Consider the following 22,583-nt stretch of genomic DNA (forward strand, 5'->3'; position numbering starts at 1 on the left):
TTAAATATCGGAGAAAAATAATGGAAGTATTTTCAATTGGAGCACCTGATTTTTAAGAGTTTCTAGAACCACAAACAATGTCATTTCGAAAAGACATGCTGAACATTGCTTCCATCACCTTGTCTTATGGTCTGCCGGGATCCTTGTGCCTAGGCAGAATGGCAGTTTTATGAGGCCCCGGAGGTGGGGAAGGATGGTGAGTTATTGAGCTGTGGTTTTGACTAATGGTTATTCAAAGTTTTATTTACTAAACGGTTTTGACTAGTATTTGCTTAAAGACATTAAGAAGTATGTTGGAGACCATATTTACAGCAGCTTTGGCTATTGAAGAAAGACTGACATTCAGATATTTTTCTAGTCAAAGAGTCAAGACACAAGAAAGTGCTTTTTTAGTTGTTGCTCTTAAGAAAACCTTTTGATCAGTCTCAGACTTGCAGTGAAAGCCTTGGGTTTATGTCAGTACATGCCATGAATGTGACATCAGAAATAGAAACCTACTTCACCTCCTTAAATTCTTCTTAGATAAAATGCATTACATGCCAGTGGAATTGAGTCAATACAATTAGTCTAGCCTTTCTAACTAGTAGAAGCCTGTTTTAAATCTTTTATTAAACCATCATAATGGAAAGGAGTTTTTTTACCTTGTGTTTTTGCTGTTGGTCTACTCTATTTCAGATCAATTCAGTCAATGAATATTTATTGAGAGCCTGTTGTATTTTAAGCTTTTTTTGCAGTGCCTGAGAAGAAAGCAATAACAAAAATCTTTTTTCTTTGGGGCTTACAAAGTGATTAGGGGTGGATTGGGCGGGGGTGTGGTGGTGGTGGTGGTGAGAATGTAGTAGTAAGACTGTAAATAAATATTAAATAAATCCTCTCTTATTTAGTGTGCAGTTTTGAGCAGTAAGCTCTTTGATCTTTAGTTTTCTCATCTTTACCATAGGTGTAATGATTCCTATTCTACCTAGTTTGAATTGTTTCCAGAATCAAGTAGGATAAAAATTTGGTTGCATTGTACCTTTCCACATTCCTGTGGTAAGTTACTGTTACTACTATTAGAAAAGGAAAAGGAACATTGGGGGAAAGTTGTTTGTAAAGAAAAGACAGAATGGCTGGATTCTCTGTTCTGAGAGAACCTGATGTCCCATTGGTAAACCTTCTGTGACTATTAGACACATCTTTACAGGGCTACCATAACCCTTCATGTAGGCCTTTTTAAACAGCACCTATAAATAAGACCATTCTTATTCTATATTGTCACAGTTATTAATAACTGTCTTAATGTCAGGTGCCATGCCCTAATCTACATCCTTACTGCTTAGCACACAGCTTCAGGTATTGCATTGGAACTTCATAAATGTTTGGTGATTGAGTGAATGAGTAACAAAAATAGACAACAGTTGAGTGCTAAAATGGATCTTTTACTCAGCAGATATTTTCGTTTTGCCCATCATGTGCTTGGACCTGGGCTATGTTCCAGCGGTACAAAGGTATGAAGGTATATAGCTTCTGCCTTAAAGCTTATAACATTACAGCACCTAATAGTCTAGTGAGTGTTAAATAGGGGTGTGCTATATTGATACGATAAGGGACTGAATGATTCTGTTCTGGTAGACAGTGAAAGAAGGCATTAGAGAGGAAGTTAATTTTTTTTTTTTTTTTTTTTTTGAGCTTGTTCTGGAGGGATTAATAAAAACAGTTAAAGTTATTCCAGCCAGAGGGGGCAGTTTGAGTATAGGAATGGAGATGCTAAAGTATAAGGTATGTGTCTGATATGGCTAAAGGTAATTACAGTTGGTTTTTACTTTTTTTTTTTTTTGGTTCAGGTACCCCTCCTCCTCTAGAAAATTTGAGAATAGCAATAGATTTTTCATCCCAGAAAAGTGCATATGAGCAAGCATATGCGCATCATTCTAGAAAGTTGTGCAGTTCTTAGGGGTCTCTGGACCAGTGGGACTGAGAAGTTTAAAAGTGCAGTGTCTGGTGAAAGGAGCAATTGATGGCTACATGCTGAGAAAGATTCTGGGTGCTTGTTGAAGACTTCAGGCTGCGGGAGCTCCCTGCTGGCTCTGTGGTTAGGGTTTAGCACTTTTACTGCTGTGACCTGAATTCATCCTCTGGTTGGGGAACTAAGATCCTGCAAACTGTGCAAAGGTCTGCCCCGCCCCGCCCCCCCCCCCCAAAAAAAAAAAGAAAAAAATGACATTAGCTTTTATGATTAAGGAATTGCTAAACCATCAAAAGTTTTTTAGTAGGAAATTGATATAATCTGATCTGTTTTGACAGCTAATTGTTTGCTATTTTCAGGATAGGTTTAGGAGCATGTTTAGCATAAGTGCTAAATAGGAGGTAGGATTGAGAGCCTTTTTTTTTTTTTTTTGGTTTTGTTTTGATTTTAAAGGATGAGAGAGACTTGACATGTTTAAAGAAAAGAAAAGGAGCCAGCGGAGAAGCAGGTACTGAAGATCTACACAAAAGAAAAGGAAGATAATAGAGAAACTTGGGGGGAGATAAAATCAAAGCTCATAGAGAGGTGATCCTTGAAAAGGAAACATGAAGAAGGGATAGAAGAAGATATATTTGGAAATGATCAAAGTGGAAGTTGAATATGGAGTAAGTTACCAACAGCTGATTTTTAGTTTGTTACAATATTGTTTCTGTTTTTGGTTCTTTTTTTTTTTTTTTTTGGCTGAGAGACACCTAGGATTTCATCTTCCCAACCAGGGATTGACCCTGGAGTCCCTACACTGGAAGAAAAAGTCAACCACTGGACTGCCAGAGAAGTCTTCCCATCAGCCTATTTTGTACCCACTGATCTAGGCACTTTTCTGTGTGCTGTTTCATTTAATTTTACAAAAATTCTATAACTTGGGTGCGTGCGTGCTTGCTAAGTCACGTCTGACTCTTTGTGACCCTGTGGACTGTAGCCCTCCATGCTCCTCTATCCATGGGATTCTCCAGGCAAGAATACTAGAGTAGGTTGTCATGCTCTCCTGCAGGGATCTTCCTGACTCAGAGATCGAGCCCATGTCTCTTGTGTCTCCTGCATTGGCAGGCGGGTTCTTTCCTACTAGCGCCACCTGGGAAGCCCATAGCTTGGTTGGATATTCCCATTTGACAGCTGAAGGGAGGTATGGCTCAGAGAGATTAAATTTCCAAAAGACACCTTTATAGAACTGAAGAAATCTGGAACCCAGATATATATTGACTTCAAAGTTTAATAATTTCTACCTATAGGGTCTGTTAATGCTTTATGATTTCTTCTTTTTTAATATTTTCCTTTCTAAAAAAAATATATTTTCCTTTCTGAATGAATGAATTATCTGCAGAATGATCAAAGGATAGAGTGGGCTAGAGGACTCCAGTTCAGTTCAGTCACTCAGTTGTGTCTGACTCTTTGTGACCCCATGGACTACAGCACGCCAGGCTTCCCTGTCAGTCACCAACTCCTGGAGCCTACTCAAACTCATGTCCATAGAGTTGGTGATGCCATCCAACTATCTCATCCTCTGTCGTCCCCTTCTCCCACCTTCAATCTTTCCCAGCATCAGAGTCTTTTCTTTGCATCAGGTGGCCAAAGTATTGGAGTTTCAGCTTCAGCATCAGCCCTTCCAATGAATATTCAGGATTGATTTCCTTTAGGATTGACTGGTTGGTCTCCTTGCAGTCCAAGGGACTCTCAAGAGTCTTCTCCAACGCCACAGTTCAAAAGCATAAATTCTTCAGCACTCAGCTTTCTTTATAGTCCAACTCTCATATCCGTACATGACTACTGGAAAAATTATAGCTTTGACTAGATGGACCTTTGTTGGCAAGCTAATGTCTCTTATTTTTAATATGTTGTCTAGGTTGGTCATAGTTTTTCTTCCAAGGAGCAAGCATCTTTTAATTTCATGGCTGCATTCACCATCTGCAGTGATTTTGGAGCCCAAAAAATAAAGTCTGTCACTGTTTCTGTCATTGTTTCCCCATCTGTTTGCCATGAAGTGATGGGAATGGATGTCATGATCTTAGTTTTCTGAATGTTGAGTTTTAAGCCAGCTGTTTCACTCTCTTTCACTTTCATCAAGAAGCTCTTTAGTTCTTCGCTTTCTGCCATAAGGATAGTGTCATCTACATATCTGAGGTTATTGATAATTCTTCTGGCAATCTTGATTCCAGCTTGTGCTTCATCCAGCCTGGCATTTCGCATGATATACTCTGCATATAAGTTAAATAAGCAGGGTGACAATAAACAGCCTTGACGTACTCCTTTCCTGATTTGGAACCAGTCTGTTGTTCCATGTCCAGTTCTAACTGTTGGGTCTTGACCTGCATACAGATTTCTCAGGACGCAGGTCAGGTGGTCTGGTATTCCCATCTCTTTAAGAATTTTCCACAGTTTATTGTGATCCACACAGTCTAAGGCTTTGGTATAGTCAATAAAGCAAAAGTAGATGTTTTTCTGGAACTCTCTTGCTATTTCTATGATCCAGCGGATATTAGAAGTTTGATCTCTGGTTCATCTGCCTTTTCTAAATCCAGCTTGAAAATCTGGAAGTTCATAGTTCACATACTGCTGGAAGTTCACGGTTCACACTTGAAGCCTGACTTGGAGAATTTTGAGCATTGCTAGCATGTGAGATGAGTGCAATTGTGTGGTAGTTTGAGCATTCTTTGGCATTGCCTTTCTTTGGGATTGGAATGAAAACTGACCTTTTCCAGTCCTGTGGCCACTGCTGAGTTTTCCAGATTTGCTGGCATATTGAGTGCAGCACTTTAATAGCATCATCTTTTAGGATTTGAAATAGCTCAACTGGAATTCCATCACATCCACTAGCTTTGTTTGTAGTGATGCTTCCTAAGGCCCACTTGACTTCGCATTCCAGGATGTCTGGCTCTAGGTGAGCGATCACACCATCGTGGTTATCTGGGTCATGAAGTTGTTTTTGGATAGTTCTTCTATGTATACTTGCCACATCTTCTTAAAATCTTCTGCTTCTGTTAGGTCCACACCATTTCTGTCCTTTATTGTGCTCATCTTTGCATGAATTGTTCCCTTGGTGTCTCTGATTTTCTTGAAGAGATCTCTAGTCTTTCCCATTCTGTTGTTTTCCTCTATTTCTTTGCATTGATCACGAGAAGGGCTTTCTTATCTCTCCTTGATATTCTTTTGAACTCTGCATTCAAATAGGTGTATCTTTCCTTTTCTCCTTTGCCTTTGGCTTCTCTTCTTTTCTCAGCTATTTGTAAGGTCTTGTCAGACAACCCTTTTGCCGTTTTGCGTTTCTTTTTCTTGGGAATGGTCTTGATCACTGCCTCCTGTACGGTGTAATGAACCTCTATCCATAGTTCTTCGGGCACTCTGTCTATCAGAGCTAATCCCTTGAATCTATTTGTCACTTCCACTGTATAATTGTAAGGGATTTGATTTAGGTCATACCTGAATGGTCTAGTGATTTTCCCTACTTTCTTCAATTTAAGTCTGAATTTGGCAATAAGGAGTGCATGATCTGAGCCACAATCAGTTCCTGGTCTTTTTTTTTCCTAACTGTATAGAGCTTCTCCATCTTTGGCTGCAAACAATATAAGCAATCTGATTTGGTATTGACCATCTGGTGATGTCCATGTGTAGAGTCTTCTCTTATGTTGTTGAAAGAAAGTGTTTGCTATGACCAGTGCGTTCTCTTGGCAAAACTCTGTTAGCCTTTGACCTGCTTCATCTTGTACTCCAGGGCCAAATTTACCTGTCACTCCAGGTAGCTCTTGACTTCCTACTTTTGCATTCCAGTCCCCTATAATGAAGAGGACATCTTTTTTGGATGTTAGTTCTAGAAGGTCTTGTGGGTCTTCATAGAACCATTTAGCTTCAGCTTCTTCAGCATTACTGGTCGGGGCATAGACTTGGACCACTGTGATATTGAATGGTTTGCCTTGGAAATGAACAGAGATCATTCTGTTGTTTTTGAGACTGCATCCAAGTACTGCATTTTGGACTCTTCGTTGACTATGATGGCTACTCCATTTCTTCTAAGGGATTGCTGCCCACAGTAGTAGATATAATGATATCTGAATTAAATTCACCCACTCCAGTCCATTTTAGTTCACTGATTCCTGGAATGTCGATGTTCACTCTTGCCATCTACTGTTTGACCATTTCCAATTTGCCTTGATTCATGGACCTAAAATTCCAGGTACCTATGCAATATTGCTTTTTACAACATCAGACTTAACTTCCATCACCCATCACATCCACAACTGGGTGTTGTTTTTGCTTTGGCTCTGTCTCTTCATTCTTTCTGGAGTTATTTCTCCACTCTTCTCCAGGATCATACTGGGCACCTACCAACCTGGGGAGTTCATATTTCAGTGTCATACCTTTTTGCCTTTTCATACTGTTCATGGGGTTCTCAAGGCAAGAATACTGAAGTGATTTGCCATTCCCTTCTCAAGTGGACCACGTTTTGTCAGAACTCTCTGCTATGACCTGTCTGTCTTGGGTGGCCCTACACAGCATGGCTCCTAGTTTCATTGAGCTAGACAAGGCTGTGGTCCATGTGATCAATTTGGTTAGTTTTCTGTGATTGTGGTTTTCATTCTGTCTTCCCTCTGATGGATAAGGATAAGAGGCTTATGGAACCTTCCTGATGGGAAAGACTGACTGAGAGGGAAACTGGGTCTTGTTCTGATGGGCTTGGCCATGCTTCAGTGAATCTTTAGTCCAATTTTCTGTTGATGGGCGGAGCTGTGTTATTTCTCTGTTGCTTGACCTGAGGCCAAACAATGGTGGAGGGAATGAAGATAATGGCGACCTCCTTCAAGAGGTCCCATGCATGCATTGCTGTCCTCAGTACCTCCGGCCCTGAAGCAAGCCACTCCAAAGAGTGTTAAAAGTTTGGAGTAGCAGTCATGGAAAAAGTAAGAGGGCCACCAGAGATGAGCAGATGAGCAAAAGGGCTGGCGAACCTCAGGGCTCTACTGAGGTTGGACAGATAACCCAGTCAGCTATCCATTCTGTCTCCACCAGTTCTCAGACGTTTTTGAATTCTGTTGATGTGGGCCTGAGAAGACACACCATGTTGTAATGGGAGACTCAGAGCAAGTCACGTATCTTGTGCTTCAATTTTCTCATCTCTTTAAGGGTCTGGATTAGTTCATTTCTCAAATTCTAGGACTTCTGTGGTATTCCGAGGAATTTTAAGAGAGGAAGTGTGTCTAGTGATTGATTTTTTTTTTCTTATTGAAAAGAAACTTTTTATTTGGATAAAAACCTGGTAAAATTACATTTTTCCTTCTTGTTTATCATTTCCTAGTGAAATTCCATTTGGATGAACTATGGGAATTAATAAGTATTTTGGTTTTTTTTTTTTAATTTGTATGAAGTTTCCCAATTACTTTCTTTTTTTTTTTTTCATTTGTTTTTATTAGTGGGAGAAGGCGAGGGTGGGATGTTTAGAGAGAACAGCATCGAAACATGTATATTATCTAGGGTGAAACAGATCACCAGCCCAGGCTTGATGAATGAGACAAGTGCTCGGGCCTGGTGCACTGGGAAGACCCAGAGGAATCAGGTGGAGAGGGAGGTGGGAGGGGGGATCGGGATGGGGAATACATGTAAATCCATGGCTGATTCATGTCAATGTATGACAAAAACCACTACAATATTGTAAAGTAATTAGCCTCCAACTAATAAAAATAAGTGATTGATTTTTTAAGGGAAGAGGTGGTTGAAACCACACAGCTTTCAGATTCAAGCTTAGTTTTCAGTTTAACGTCTCTATTATATTTAAAGTACCAGATGTTTGTTTTTACAGTCTGAAAGTTCTGACATTTATTCAAAGTAGTGTATTTACTACCTTTGGAATCTGAAAACCTGGATCCTAATTTCAGCTCCATCACTTCCTAGAGGTGAATATCCAAGTCAGCTGACCTTTAGTTTCCTCATTTATAAAATGGAGCTAGTAACCATTTCTTCAAAAATATCAGGATAATGTATGTGAGAGGTCTTTGTAAAACTGTAGAGTGTTTAGTAGATATGAGAAAAGATATGATTATACCTGGCAAGGAAAAGGATTAATACTGTGATCAGTACAAGGGAGTAAACTCTGGTTTAAAGTGCATCCTTCAGTTCGAGGGTACTGAGTGATAAGACAAACCTCTCAGGGTACATATTGTCAGTGCATTGAATTTAGAAATTTATTTGTAGTATGTGATGCTAATGGATTTTTTTCAAGTGTACATTTAAAATCAAATTTTATCTTGAGTCAAATCTGTGACTTAATAAAACAGCCTCCATTGTTAAATATTCTTTGTATTTATTCTCTCAAATGTGAACTTGTTAGCCACATTTCCAGGAGTATTTTTAAAATAGCTCTTGACTGTTTTAAGGGTAAATAGCAATTTTATGATTATCTGACAGAACTTAATTACATTGCTTAGTTTGTTTGTTTCCTTTGTGGATGGCTGATTCTGATGGAACTCAACATCATCTCTTATAAAGAACTGTCTTAGCCCACCATGACCCTGCAAGTCTCATCTAGCAGATAACCAAAATACTTGATTCTGTCTACCCAGCTGCTTACTCTCTTCTTTGTATTTAGGTTGGAAGTACAGTGTCAGAAATTGGCAGAAAAGGTTAATGATTCATCCTTACCTTGAGTGATCCCAAAGCACTTTGTCCATGTCTCTGCAGGGCACTTTTCCCTCTGTAGCTTATTTACCTCTTTATTCTCCCCACTAAACAGTGCCTGTTTATGAAAATAAACTGAACTAAGGGGGATTCCCTGGTGGTCTTGTGGTTAGGACTTGGCACTTTCACTGCCATCAGCCCAGGTTCTATCCCTGGTGGGGAAGGTCCTGCAAGCCACGTGTCATGGCCCACCCAGAAAAGTTAACAACTGAGCTAAGGATTCCTTTGTTGTTGGTTTCAAATTATTTAACCATTAGGCTTAATGCTGCCACACAGGTTTTGCATGTGTTACTTTCTTCTTTTAAAATGAAATTACTGCTACTTTCAATATCCTATGATAAACCATAGTGGAAAAGAATATGAAAAATAATGTGTGTGTGTGTGTGTGTATAGCTGAGTCACTTTGCCGTATAGCAGTAATACAGCATTGTAATCCAGCTATACCGCAATGAAAAGAAATGTAGAGAAAGAATGAAATCACTGGATCAGCAGATATGAACATTTATATAGAGCTTCGTTGTTTAAATTATTTTTTAATTTCTTTTTTTTGGCCGTGCTGCACAGTTTGCGGTGGTTTTCCCACCAGGGATTGAAACCAGGCCACAGCAGTGAAAGCCTGGGATTCTAACCACTGGGCCAGCAGGGAACTCCTTAATTTTCTTTCTTTCTTTCTTTTAATTGGAGGATAATTACAATATGGTGGTGGTTTTTGCCATATAGCAACATGAATCAGCCATAGGCATACATGTGTCCCCTCCCTCCTGAAACCTCGTCTCACCTCCCTCCCTGCCGCATCCCTGCAGGTTGTCACGGAGCACCGACTTTGGGTTCCCTGCATCATATATAAAACTCTCACTAGCTGTCTGTTTTATATATGGCAGTGTATATGTTTCAGTGCTGTTCTCTTAAATCATTCTGCCTTCTCCTTCTCCCACTGAGTCCAAAAGTTTGTTCTTTATGTCTCTGTCTCCTCTGCTGCCCTGCACGTAGTATCATCGGTACCATTTTTCTGAATTCTCTATATATCCATTAATATATGATATTTAAAAATATGGAATGCTTCACACTCTGAGCAAATTTCAGGTATGCAATACTTTATTATTAACTATAGTCATCATGCTGTACTTTAGGTCTCCAGAACTTACTCAGACCCTTTTATCAGTGCCTTTCCTCTTCTCCTTTCTCTTCCCCCCAAACTAAATATTTTATTCTGTTTTTTATTCATTTATTTATTTTTGGCTGCGCTGGGTCTTCGTTGCTCCGTGCGGGCTTTCTCTGGTTGCGGTACACAGGCTCTAGGCGCTTGGGCTTCGGTAGTTGCAGCACAGGGGCTCATTGATTGTGGCCCTCGGGCCGTGGAGTGTGCAGGCTTCAGTAATTGTGGCATGTGGGCTTAGTCGCTCCTCGGCACATAGAATCTTCCTGACTAGGGGTTGAACCCATGTTCCCTGCACTGGTAGATGGATTCTTACCCACTGTACCAGCAGGGAAGTCTCAAATTTTTAGCCATTCTGATAGGCAAGAAAAATCAAAATAAAACTCACTTTACATTGGCATTTTCATTATTAGCAATCAGGTTGAACATATTTTCATTTGTATTAACTGTTCGTAGTTCTTCAGTAAATTCCTTCTCATCATTCCCATTTATCTGTTCATGTGTGTCAATTACATACCTATTTTAAAAGGTTAACTTGACAACAGATATGAAATTTAATTTCCTTACATGTTTAGTTTTGGGTTAAATTATTTTTGGAGATTGTATAAATAGTATTTTCATCAGAGTTAATGTTTACTGCCAAAATTGTTCTTTGGAAAGATTTGACATGTCACTGAATACTGTAGTTTTATTTATTTATTTGAATACTGTAGTTTTAAAGAAAATGTTTTGTTCTTGGGGATTTTCTTATAATGTGATATATATATATGTATAATGCCAGGAAGAAACCATGCTACGTTTTTCTAGGTGTACATTTTGTCATGGTCAATGATGTTGAATTGCCTTTGCTGAGGCCTGCCCTTTGTAACTCACTGATACATTTCCTGAGAGTACTATTGCTTATCAGTAGGCCGCACCTCTATTTCAAAGCTGATTCATGCTGCTTAGTGTGACAGAGGACTGCTTAACCAGGAGAAGAAGGTCACAGTTTTTCTTTTTTTTTTTTTTTAACAACTGATTATCGATTTATTAAAAAGATTGATTTAGGCATCAGCAATGGTGACTTCCACCTCGACTCCTGGCTCAATACTGATGGAGGTGATCTGCTTGACAATTTCAGAAGGGCTGTGCAGGTCAATGAGTCGCTTATGGATCCTCATTTGGAATCGATCCCAAGTCTTAGAACCTTCACCACAAGGAGTTTTCCTTGTAGTTATTCTCACAGTCTTGGTAGGCATCCGAACTGGTCCTTTGACTTTGAGATTCTTTTCCTTCGCGCCTCTGATCAAGTCAGCACACACCTTCTCCAGAGACTTCAAGTTGCGGCTGGTGAGGGTGATCCTAATCCGGTGAATGGCCACCTCTGGCTCCACGGGAGTCTTGCCGGTGTCTTTAAAGGCCATGACTGTGGCGCGGCTTCCTGACCGACTTGTCCCTCGGCGAGAGCGAACAGCGGTGAGTCAGGAACAAGAGCGGGCGGCACTGAGCGCCGCTGCAGTGGCGACCGCGTCTTCCTCAAAGAGCACAGTTTTTCTTGAAATGGAAAATTAGTTTCATTTTTGTCTTTACCCTTAACTGATGTTAGATGTACAAAAAAGATCTTCATGACCCAGATAATCACAATGGTGTGATCACTGACCTAGAACCAGACATCCTGGAATGTGAAGTCAAGTGGGCGTTAGAAAGCATTACTACGAACAAAGCAAGTGGATGTGATTCTGGAATTCCAGTTGAGCTATTTCAAATCCTGAAAGATGATGCTGTGAAAGTGCCAGCAAATTTGGAAAACTCAGCAGTGGCCACAGGACTGGAAAAGGTCAGTTTTCATTCCAGTCTCTAAGAAAGGCAATCCCAAAGAATGCTCAAACTACCACACAATTGCACTCATCTCACACACTAGTAAAGTAATGCTCAAAATTCTCCAAGCCAGGCTTCAGCAATATGTGAACCGTGAACTTCCAGATGTTCAAGCTGGTTTTACAAAAGGCAGAGGAACCAGAGATCAAATTGTCAATATCCACTGGATCATCGAAAAAGCAAGAGAGTTCCAGAAAAACATCTATTTCTGCTTTATTGACTACGCCAAAGCCTTCAACTGTGTGGATCACAATAAACTGTGGAAAATTCTGAAAGAGATGGGAATACCAGACCACCTGACCTGCCTCTTGAGAAACCTGTATGCAGGTCAGGAAGCAACAGTTAGAACTGGACATGGACCAACAGACTGGTTCCAAATAGGGAAAGGAGTATGTTAAGGCTGTATATTGTCAGTATATTTAACTGCTTATTTAACTTACATGCAGAGTACATCATGAGAAACGCTGGGCTGGAAGAAACACAAGCTGGAATCAAGATTGCCAGGAGAAATATCAATAACCTCAGATATGCAGATGACACCACGCTTATGGCAGAAAGTGAAGAGGAACTAAAAAGCCTCTTGATGAAAGTGAAAGTGGAGAGTGAAAAAGTTGGCTTAAAGCTTAACATTCAGAAAACTAAGATCATGGCATCTGGTCCCATCATCTCATGGGAAATAGATGGGGAGACAGTGGAAACTGTCAGACTTTATTTTTTGGGCTCCAGAATCACTGCAGATGGTGACTGCAGCCATGAAATTAAAAGACGTTTACTCCTTGGAAGGAAAGTTATGACCAACCTAGATAGCATATTAAAAAGCAGAGACATTACTTTGCCAACAAAGGTCCGTCTGGTCAAGGCTATGGTTTTTCCAGTGGTCACATGTGGATGTGAGAGTTGGACTGTGAAGAAAGCTGAGTGCCGAAAAATTGATGCTTTTGAACTGTGGTGTTGGAGAAGACTCTTGAGAGTCCCTTGGACTGCAAGGAGATCCAACCAGTCCATCCTGAAGGAGATCAGTGCTGGGTGTTCATTGGAAGGACTGATGCTGAAGCTGAAACTCCAGTACTTTGGCCACCTCATGTGAAGAGTTGACTCATTCGAAAAGACCCTGATGCTGGGAGGGATTGGGGGCAGGAGGAGAAGGGGACGACAGAGGATGAGATGGCTGGATGGCATCACCGACTCGATGGGCATGAGTTTGAGTAAACTCTGGGAGCTAGTGATGGACAGGGAAGCTTGGTGTGCTGTGATTCATGGGGTCGCAAAGAGTTGGACATGACTGAGTGACTGAACTGAACTGAACTGAACTGAATGTTAGATGTTCATTATATGTGTTTAAAATTAATTAATCTTTTTGCAAGTGTAACTTTTACTAAACAGACCTTCTGATTTTTTTTTTAATATTTATTTTATTTGGCTGCATTGGGTCTTAGTTGCAGCAAGGGGAATCTTTAGTTGTGGCTCATGGACTCTCTAGTGGCGTGCAAGCTTAGTTGCTCCAAGGCTTGTAGGATCTTTTTTTTTCTTGGCCACACCATGGGACATGTGGCAGTTCCCCGACCAGGGATCGAACCTCAGCCCCCTGTGTTGTAAGGCAGATTCTCAACCACTGGGCTACCAGGGAAGTCCCTGAACAGACCTTTTAAAAGACATTTGTGAAACTGTTTTGCTGAGAGTGTGATTGTTAATCTCTATTTTAAAACTTTCAATATTTTTTATTTCTGCAAAATCCCATTTACATTTTAAATTTATCTATATATCTCTTTATAGTGTTCCACTTCCCCAAAAAAGCAAAAAGAAATGAAATTCTTATGGACTGACTATTTGTAGCTACCAAATTTCTATGTAGTATTAACAAAAATAGTTGAGAAATAGCAAATAAAGTTATTTTAAGAAACCAAAAGTTTTCCAATCAAAAGGTTAGATTCTGTGGTGACAGATAATAAAGGTACATGTAGATTACAGTGTTAACTCCTTGTGTTAAGCAGTAGCAACTGTCTGAACAATTATAGATCACTCTAGAAGAGCAGCTGATACACTGTTTCTTTTTTTTTTTTTTTTTTTAGCAAAAACTTTTATATTTGGAATTAGCCAGCTGGACTCAGTTTAGATGAGCCTAGTTTCGTTGGCAGCATCCAAAGCATCATAGTCAGGAGCCAGTTGAACATAGGCCTTCTTCTCTCCATCAGGCCTGATCAGGGTATTGACCTTAGCCACGTCAACGTCATAGAGCTTCTTTCCAGCCTGTTTAGTTTGGTGCTTGTTGGCCCCGACATCCACAGTGAACACCAGTGTGGTGTTGTCTTCTGTTTTCTTCATGGCTGACTGGGTGGTGAGGGGGACTTTGATGATGGCATAGTGGTCAAGTTTGTTTCTCCTAGGGGCACTCTTCCGAGGATGTTTGGGCAGCCTCCTGAGCCGCAGTGTTTTGGTCTGGATCTTTTGTGTGTGTGTGTGTGGCTGTGGATGCCTTTTGACATTGCTCTTTTGGCCTTCAAAGCCTTTGCTTTGGCTTCGGCGCCATCTTCATGAAAAGGCCACTGTTTCTTAATCTTGTTTATTCCTCTAATGGTTTGCTTTTCAGTATAGTCCAAGAAATAAATGGAAATAATGTTTTAAATTGTCCCTTCTCTGCTAATGTGTAGTGGTTTCATCATCTTGATAATATTTTTAGATACTGCTCATTTTGATCCAGTTTGACCTCTTGCCAGCTAAAATCTGCCTTGAGTTTTGTTTTGGAACTAAAATCAAGGAGTGAGGTCAGCTTTAGCATTATGTAGAAGTACATCCCTATTTCTCATCTGATTAGTAAGGGAAGACTCTCTTCTTCGCTACCTGTATTTCCATTATTACACATATATTGTATTAATACCTTCTCTTTAATCTGACCATCTGTTTTTCTCTACTGGTATTGCTTTTAAGGTTAAGGACCATAAACTTACTCTTCTTTGTGTACTATCTGGCGTGATACTTACCATGTAATTGGCTCTGAATAGTCCCTTGCTTAGCTCAACAGTTATTAAGTACCTACTATACATAGGCACAGCTCAATTTTTACTGTTTTATTTTGTTTACTTATTGGCTGTGCCCAGTCTTAGTTGTGTCATGTGTGACCTTTGATCTCTGTTGCAGTATGTGCGATCTTTAGTTGTGGCATGTGGGATCTAGTTCCCTGGTCAGGAATCGAACCCAAGTTCCCTGCATTGGGAGATTGGAGTCTTAGCCACTGGACCACCAAGGAAGTCCTATTTTGAGTTAGTTTTTGTGTTTTCTATTTCACTGATTTCCACTGTAATTGCCTTCCTTTTGGTTTATTCTGTTTTTCTTCCTACAGCTATAAATTTCCCTCTAAGCACTGAGCACCTGAGCACACAGACACAAGCACGGCTTTAGCTGTATCCCGTAAGTTTCGGTATTTTGTGTTTTCATTTTCATCCATCTCATCTACTTTGTATATGTTGGGAGTGTAGCTGGAGGGCCTCTCTTCCTGGGGAATACTAGAATAGAAAGGTTAATACTTTATCTCCTGCTGCTGCTACTGTCTCAGGGTTACAACTTATACTTTTTACTTCCTTCCACTCTTCATTTCGGATTCCCCTTGCCCTCTGCTGTCATCTCTGCTAGTCTCAATGACTTTGCTTGGTGGTAGGACCCAAACCCTCATTCCTGAGGAATCTGAACCACTGGTTACATACATGCTTTTCTCAGATGAGTTTTCCAGCTTGTCTGTTTATCATACTATCAGAATTGGGAAAGGAATACCAGTAAGCACCCAAGTGGGTCATCTGGATTCTACATACATTTTCACTGTCTCCTTTGTGGCATGGAATAGCAACCTTCTTTCTGGTAAGGAGGTTTAGTTACCCCTGCCAAGATGGTTGTTCCTCTTTTTGCCTAGTGAGTCCTGGATGCAAAGACTCCACAATGCCCAGACAAGAGCCATAGTTTATAGCCTCTTAGGACTCTTTTTGTCTCCTGTGGAAATAGTCCTTTTTTTGATGACCTTGATCTTTAATTCTTCAGAACTCAGAGTTGCAGGGATCCCAGGTGGGTCTTGGGGATTGATAATAAACAGGGTATTTCAACCACCTCCCTCCTCACCCCACCCCACCCCCCTCCATTTCCCATATCCATCTATTTTTCCTGTTTTGAAGACATAGTAACATATGAAGGTCTTTGATTTGGTGTATATATTATATCCTGGAAGATTATATTCTTCCGTCATAAAATATTTCATTGAGTTGGTGCTTCAGCTGTGCCTTCATCAGGCCATTCCAATACTCTTTTAGGTTAGCAGCTTCTAGATATTGTATGTGATAAACCAGTAGATCCCATCCCTTCTTGCACTTACTCTACTGCAGAGTGGGCCCCTCGTCATGAACTGGTATTATGTGAGCTGATGCTTCTTTGCGCATTCATTCATTTGTGTCCAACTCTTTACGATCCCATGGACTCTAGCCTGCCAGGCTCCTCTGTCCTTAGGATTTCCCAGGCAGGAATACTGGAGCGGGTTGCTGTTTCCTACTCCCCGGGATCTTCCCCAGCCAGGGATCAAACCCACGTCTCCTGTCTTGGCAGGTGGCTTCTTTACCACTGAGCCACCTAGGAAGCCTGGGGATGATGCTTACTGGTACATTAAACATTTCTGGTACTGTTCACTGGAGGAAAGGCAAATGTACACCCAGAAAATAGCCCCGTTTCTTCCAGAGTAGAAGGGGCCAAATACAGTCAGCTTGCCCTCCAGAAGCTGGTTTGTTTCCTTAAAAGACGTCTTATTGGAAGATTCATGTTTGTCTCTGTTACTGACCACTGGGGCTTTTGCTGTCATCAGTAGCTAGGGCATCCTCGGTAAGTAGGAGTTCATCCTGTTGTCTGTGCGTAGAGTGTATCTGCCGCATGACTGCCTTCTTGGAGGTGCTCAGTTTTCCAGCACGGGGGAGGCCATGAAAAAAGATGGCTGATGTAAACGGATTGAGTCATTGGTTGTTTCTGTGCCTCTTTCAGAGTAGATATTCTCTGATGACTGTTAACATGTGATAGAAAGATCTTCAGATGTGTCTGTTCTTGTATCCTCCCACACGCCTTTACCCTAAGACCTCTTTCCCCTCATTTTCTAATTGTTCTCCTTTTATGCTCTGTGCCCAGCATGTCAGGACATTTACCTGTGAATCCACATATATTCTAACTCCAACCAATTCTTTGCCTACATAGAGTAGACAGTCTGTCTATAGCTGCCGTCTAATCAGTATCAGTCAGTATCAGTTCAGTTGCTCAGTAGTGTCCAACTCTTTGCGACCCCATGGACCGCAGCACTTCTGGCCTCCCTGTCCATCACCAATTCCCGGAGCCTACGCTAACTCATGTCCATCGAGTCGGTGATGCCATCCAACCATCTCATCCTTTGTCGTCCCCTTCTCCTCTTGCCCTCAGTCTTTCCCAGCATCAGGGTCTTTTCAAATGTGTCAGCTCTTCACATTAGGTGGCCAAAGCATTGGAGCTTTAGCTTCAACATCAGTCCTTCCAATGAACACCCAGGATTGATTTCCTTTAGGATGGACTGGTTGGATCTCCTTGATGTCCAAGGGACTCTCAAGAGTCTTCTCCAACACCACAGTTCAAAAGCATCAATTCTTCAGCACTCAGCTTTCTTTATAGTCCAACTCTCACATCCATACATGACCACTGGAAAAACCATAGCCTTGACTAGACGGACCTGTGTTGGCAAAGCTGCTGTCTACAGCTCTGCCCATTGGGCATTGTCCTTCAGTGCCACCTCCTGATGAGACTCTAGTGCAGCCGCTGTCCAGTTTTGACTCAGATTCTGCTACAGCCGTCTGTGAAGAAGGTGAGACCTTTTCCTTTGTCAGCTGCCTATGAGGACCCCCCAGTGGCCAAAGGTGTATGCCAAGGCAGAGGCACTTTGCAGCAGTGGTAGATGGTATGAGGGTCTGAGCTGTCTGCTCATGCTCATGACTCCTGGTCCTACTTGTGCTTGATACTAGATGTATCACCTTCACGTAAAGGCTGGATTATTGCTGGACCCAACCAACCTTATGACTTGGTATGTAGAATCTAGGTCATGGTGGATGATTCTGGATGAATGGTCAACTTGGTATCACATCATCAGGTGTTCTATATCTGCTGATTAATAAACTCTCCTGCAGAACAACTGGATTCTGAAGGCAGGGCTGGGCCTGCAGCTTTCCCTGCCCCCACCTCACCCAGCCTGGACAGAGCTTCTCATGCACTGAGAGCTCATTCCGGGCTGATTGACCCAGCAGGTAAAGAATCCACCTGCCAATGCAGGAGACATGGGTTTGACCACTCGGTTAGGAAGATCCCGTGGAGAAGGAAACAGCAACCCACTCCAGTATTTTTGCCTGGGAAATCCCATGGACAGAGGAGCCTGATGGGCTACAGTCCATGGGGTTGCAAGAGTCGGGCACAACTTAGCAACTAAACTACCACCACTATTAATATAGTAGGTCAGTGTGATATTTTTCAGGAAGTCCATATTATCATAGGACTGAACTATATGAAATGGTGGCAAAATTGACATAGTCCTGTAAAAGTATGGTGTAATGCATTCCATGTGAATTGTTTTTTGATCCTCCTTTTCTGGGAGGAGTAAGAGAGGAAGAGTCGGTCCTTCCATGTTCGCTCACTGTGCTCCGCTGGCTGTGTTAACCGGCTTTAGCAGTGATGCGCATCTGGCGTGGCAGCTGCAGTTGTGGCCACTGTTAGATTCTGTGATAACCTCCTGCCTTCCTGCAGGATGTGTCTGGTCCCTGCAGGACCCACATGGTAGATCCTGCATCCTGTAGGAGTGGAGCACTAATTTCTGTCACCTCCCCTCCCTTGCCCCCAGAATACAACATTGTCTTCTTTTTTATGTATTATCTTGGAAAGTGGGACAGGGCACCCACTTTTAGAGGCTTTCTTCCACTTGGCCTTTTCCAGTGTAATAACTCTCACCCCCTAGGCCAAGGACTAACTAATTTCCAACTGTATCTATTTCAGTATACATTCGGGGTCCAGGGAAATGCCCACCAAGAGGTCCACACACCCAGCGGGCCCGTTGTGAGCTGGATCATTTATTTCCTGGTCCTTGTAAGTCCATGATGACACTTCCAGACTCCAGATGTTGATGTCAACCTTCCCTTAGAAAGTTAGCATTCCTGTTTATGCAGTTTACAGTTGCCTGAGTAGATCACCATAGACAGAGCTGACAACATTATTTGTGTGCTCGGTCCTCCTAGATTGAGAATGGTCAAGAGAAACTGCCCATCAGAAGTGCCATAGCGCTCCTAACCTGAGCAGGGAAAGGATGGCCAGGTGGGGCCAGAGGGAGGGGCCAAGAGACCCCTCCTGGAAAGACAGGAAGAGGAGGACTGTGTCTGAACTGAGGCTCCAAGCACATACTTCATTTTCCCTATCAGATTTCACTATGGAACCAAAATTCATAGATAAAATTACTAAGGATTTTAACACAGTGACAAAGTGTGTTAGTCGCTCAGTTGTGTCTGACTCTTTGCGACCCCATGGACTGTAGCCCAGCAGGCTGCTCTGTTCATGAGATTCTTCAGGCAAGAATACTGGAGTGGATTCCCATTCCCTTCTCAAAAGGATCTTCCCAACCCAGGGATCAAACCCGGGTCTCCTGCATTGCAGGCGGATTCTTCACCATCTGAGCGACAGGGAAGATCCAAAGTCTCTCAGTCATGTCTGACTCTTTGCAACCCCATGGATTATACAGTCTATGGAATTCTCCAGGCTACAGTACTGGAGTGGGTAGCCTTTTCCTTCTCCAGGGGATCTTCCCAACCCAGAAATCGAGCCGAGGTCTCCTGCATTGCGGGTGGATTCTTTACCAGCTGAGCCACAAGGGTAGCCCAAGAATACTGGAGTGGGTAGCCTGTCCCTTCTCCAGTGGTTCTTCCCAACCCAGGAATCGAACCAGCATCTCCCACATTGCAGGCGGATTCTTTTCCAACTGAGCCATCAGGGAAGCCAATACAGTGACTCAGAGCATTAAACTTCAAGTGCAGGAACCTTCTGAGTGGAGTCCATGAGACCTATAGCATATGAGTCTCTTAGGCCATTGGAGAAGGGAATGGTAACCCACTCCAGTTATTCTTGCCTGGAGAACCCTATGGGCAGAGGAGCCTGGCGGGCTACAGTCTGTGGGGTTGCAAAGAGTCAGATACGACTGAGTGACTAACACTCCCCAGGGAATTGTTATACTTGCTTTGGTGTTACAAGGTCTCTTCTTTTGAGTACATGGCCTCCTTCAGTCATAGGGGTCAGAATCGGAAACTGGCTCAGGTTCAGCAATTGGGCATGGATTCCGATTTTTTTTTTTAATTGAGGTGACTGCCCTCAGCATCATGATCTTCCATCCCTGATTTCTTTTGATGTGACAGATAGAGAAGTGCTCTTTTTAGCTGCTAGTCTAGTTTGCTTCTAGTGACATCAGGCTTTACTAACTATCTCCATAAATCTGTGAGTCAGATCCCTTTGACTGCCACCCTGACTCCGCTGATCTTTATAGTAATCATGTCCATCTGGCTTCAAACATTAAGTACCATGGCCTGGTCTCCTTTGTTTTAGGATACTGTCATCACCATTGCTATCTGTGGCATTAGTTTTTTTTTAACAAACTCTTATGGAGAACAGCTTTGAAAACTTCAAGTAACATAATGGATGGATTTTCTGACCATTTCAGCAAGCCAGCTTCACTCCGTGAGCCTTTTGATGCCTTCCTCCCCTGTCTGCCTGTGCAGTTTTGGCATTGCTATTTATCATGGGCCATGACTTTTCCAGCTTTTAGGAGCCATCCTAGTGGTAAGTCATACCGTATTCTGAGGTTTTTGCCAGGGTGTTATATCCTCTGTCTTCGGAGAGTGATCAGGAACCTTATGTTCTGGTTCTCATGTTCAAGGCCCCTCCGAATTCACATTTGCTCTCATCTGGCCACTGTTGGGTACATGCTGGCTAAGTCTTGCATCACCCTTGGGTTATAGTTCCTTCCAGACCTTATCAGGCACAGCACATCTGGACTGGGTTACGTTATGACTTACTACAAGTTAAAGGCCTCCCACCTAAGAGGCATGGAGGTGGCAGGTCCTTTAGGAGACATTGTTTACTGGGCAGGGTGAGAAGGCCTCTTCATTATCTTCAGGTGAGGGGAGAGTGCCAGATCATATAGGGATGATAGGCCCCTTTTGTCCTTTCAGAGGGTACTTTCACATTCAGAATTTTGGAGGGGCATCAACTCAGTTGTCTGCATCTCATGTGTCAGAGTCTCGTTCTTTCCCAATCAGGACCCTGATGTTGGCCTAGCGTACCTCCCTTGGCCAAAGGTTAACCTTCTTTGGTGCTGGGCTACACTGTTGATTAACTCCTGGGCCTGGTTTCTAGCTTCTTATCTCCTCCTGCCGCCACAGAAAAAAGCTTCTTTGTAAATTAAAGAGCTTCTTTGTAAAAGGTCGTGTGGCCTTCATCTTTTCTTTTCTTTCTTTCTTTTTACTTACTTATTTATTTATTTAGGCAACACCACAGGACTTACTGGGAGTTTAGCTCCCCAACCAGGAATTGAACCAAGTCCGTGCTGGAAAGTGAAACTTGCTCAGTCATGTCCGACTCTTTGTGACCCCATGGACCTGTCAGGCTCCTCTGTCCGTGGAATTCTGAGGCCAGAACACTGGAATGGTTAGTCATTCTTTTCTCCAGGGATCTTCCCAACCCAGGGATTGAACCCAGGTCTCCCGCATTGCGGGCAAATTCTTTATCAGCTGAGCTAGACCACCAGGGAATTCCCCATATTTGACTTTGAGTTGACTGTTAATCACTCTTAGCTTTTTCTTGTCTTTTTCTGGAGCATCACTAGAGTTTAGCAATAGCCATTCAGTTTAGTTCAGTGCAGTTAGTCGCTCAGTCGTGTCCCACTCTTTGCGACCCCATGTCCTGCAGCACACCAGGCCTCCCTGTCCATCACCAACGCCCCAGCTTGCTTAAGCTCATGTCCATCAAGTTGGTGATGCCATCCAACCACCTCATCCTCTGTCATCCCCTTCTCCTCTGCTTTCAGTCTTTCCCAGGATCAGGGTCTTTTCCAATGAGTCAGTTCTTTGCATCAGGTGGCTGAAGTATTGGAGCTTCAGCATCAGTCCTTCCAATGAATATTTGGGATTGATTTCCTTTAGGATTGACTGGTTTAATCTCCTTGCAGTCCAAGGGACTCTCAAGAGTCTTCTCCAACACCACAGTTCAGAAGCATCAATTCTTCAGTGTTCAGCTTTCTTTATGGTCCAACTCTCACATCTGTACATGACTCTTGGAAAAACCGTAGCTTTGACTAGACGGACCTTTGTCGGCAATTCAATTACATTATCATTATAATTATTATTTCCCCCTTACTCTTAAGGTGCCTCATAAATCCATTCAACTGGAGCATTCTATCCACAGATAGATCATCACTCTTCACCATCAGTGAAAATTTAACTGGACCAGCACCTTGTGCAAGGGATTATTTCTGTTACACCTGCCACTGAGTGGGTCCTCAGGGCCAGCTAGTCTGTGAGTGATTCAACTCCAAAACCCTATCACACTCCTAATTTTCTCAGATCACTGCTGGCCCCAACTGTTAGTTGTATTCACTTAAAAGCAGACTGTAAATTGGAGTTTAGTATTCAAATTGTTAACTAATAAGTACTCTTGGGATCAAAGCTATGAAAGAGATAAAAAGCAAGATTGAGCCGATTTGGTCCCTGTTTTGATTAAGTGTGAGGGATGTTCAATATCTATACTTACTTGACTTTTTTCAAAACTTTTTTTGTTTTGTTTTCACGTTTGAGCATTCTTAACTTACTAAACTGCTTTCTACTTTCTTCAGGCAAAACC

The 22,583-nt window shown here is 42.1% G+C and overlaps 2 protein-coding genes and 1 pseudogene across 10 annotated transcripts in view; 1 reads left to right on the forward strand and 2 right to left on the reverse strand.

Annotated features, from left to right (window-relative positions):
- The window catches only part of PHACTR4 (phosphatase and actin regulator 4), a 100,278-nt gene that overhangs the window by 2,661 nt on the left and 75,034 nt on the right, over positions 1-22,583 (forward strand). For 3 of the 9 annotated variants that reach the window (XM_061148361.1, XM_061148366.1, XM_061148369.1), the window contains exons 1-2: positions 20,411-20,525; positions 21,231-21,392. The exons of 3 other annotated variants lie outside the window; for them this stretch is intronic. In XM_061148361.1, coding sequence (XP_061004344.1) covers positions 20,492-20,525; positions 21,231-21,392 — 196 coding nt within the window. In that variant the 5' untranslated portion in view covers positions 20,411-20,491. Of the gene's footprint in view, positions 1-15,015; positions 15,084-20,410; positions 20,526-21,230; positions 21,393-22,583 lie in introns of those variants that run through there. 3 more of the 9 variants (XM_061148365.1, XM_061148368.1, XM_061148362.1) reach the window with 2 other exon arrangements.
- Positions 10,810-11,323, reverse strand: LOC133060373 (small ribosomal subunit protein uS10-like). Its single transcript, XM_061147857.1, has one exon. It carries the CDS (start codon positions 11,222-11,224, stop codon positions 10,865-10,867), a length of 360 nt encoding a protein of 119 aa, XP_061003840.1. The 5' UTR covers positions 11,225-11,323; the 3' UTR covers positions 10,810-10,864.
- On the reverse strand, positions 12,783-14,290 carry LOC133060703 (large ribosomal subunit protein uL23-like; annotated as a pseudogene).

This window comes from Dama dama, chromosome 8 (genome assembly GCF_033118175.1).
Source record: "Dama dama isolate Ldn47 chromosome 8, ASM3311817v1, whole genome shotgun sequence".
NCBI lineage: Eukaryota > Metazoa > Chordata > Mammalia > Artiodactyla > Cervidae > Dama > Dama dama.

Bases quoted from the DNA above. Each gene is read 5' to 3' on its own strand.
- LOC133060373 (XM_061147857.1), bottom strand. From the start codon at position 11,224: ATGGCCTTTAAAGACACCGGCAAGACTCCCGTGGAGCCAGAGGTGGCC.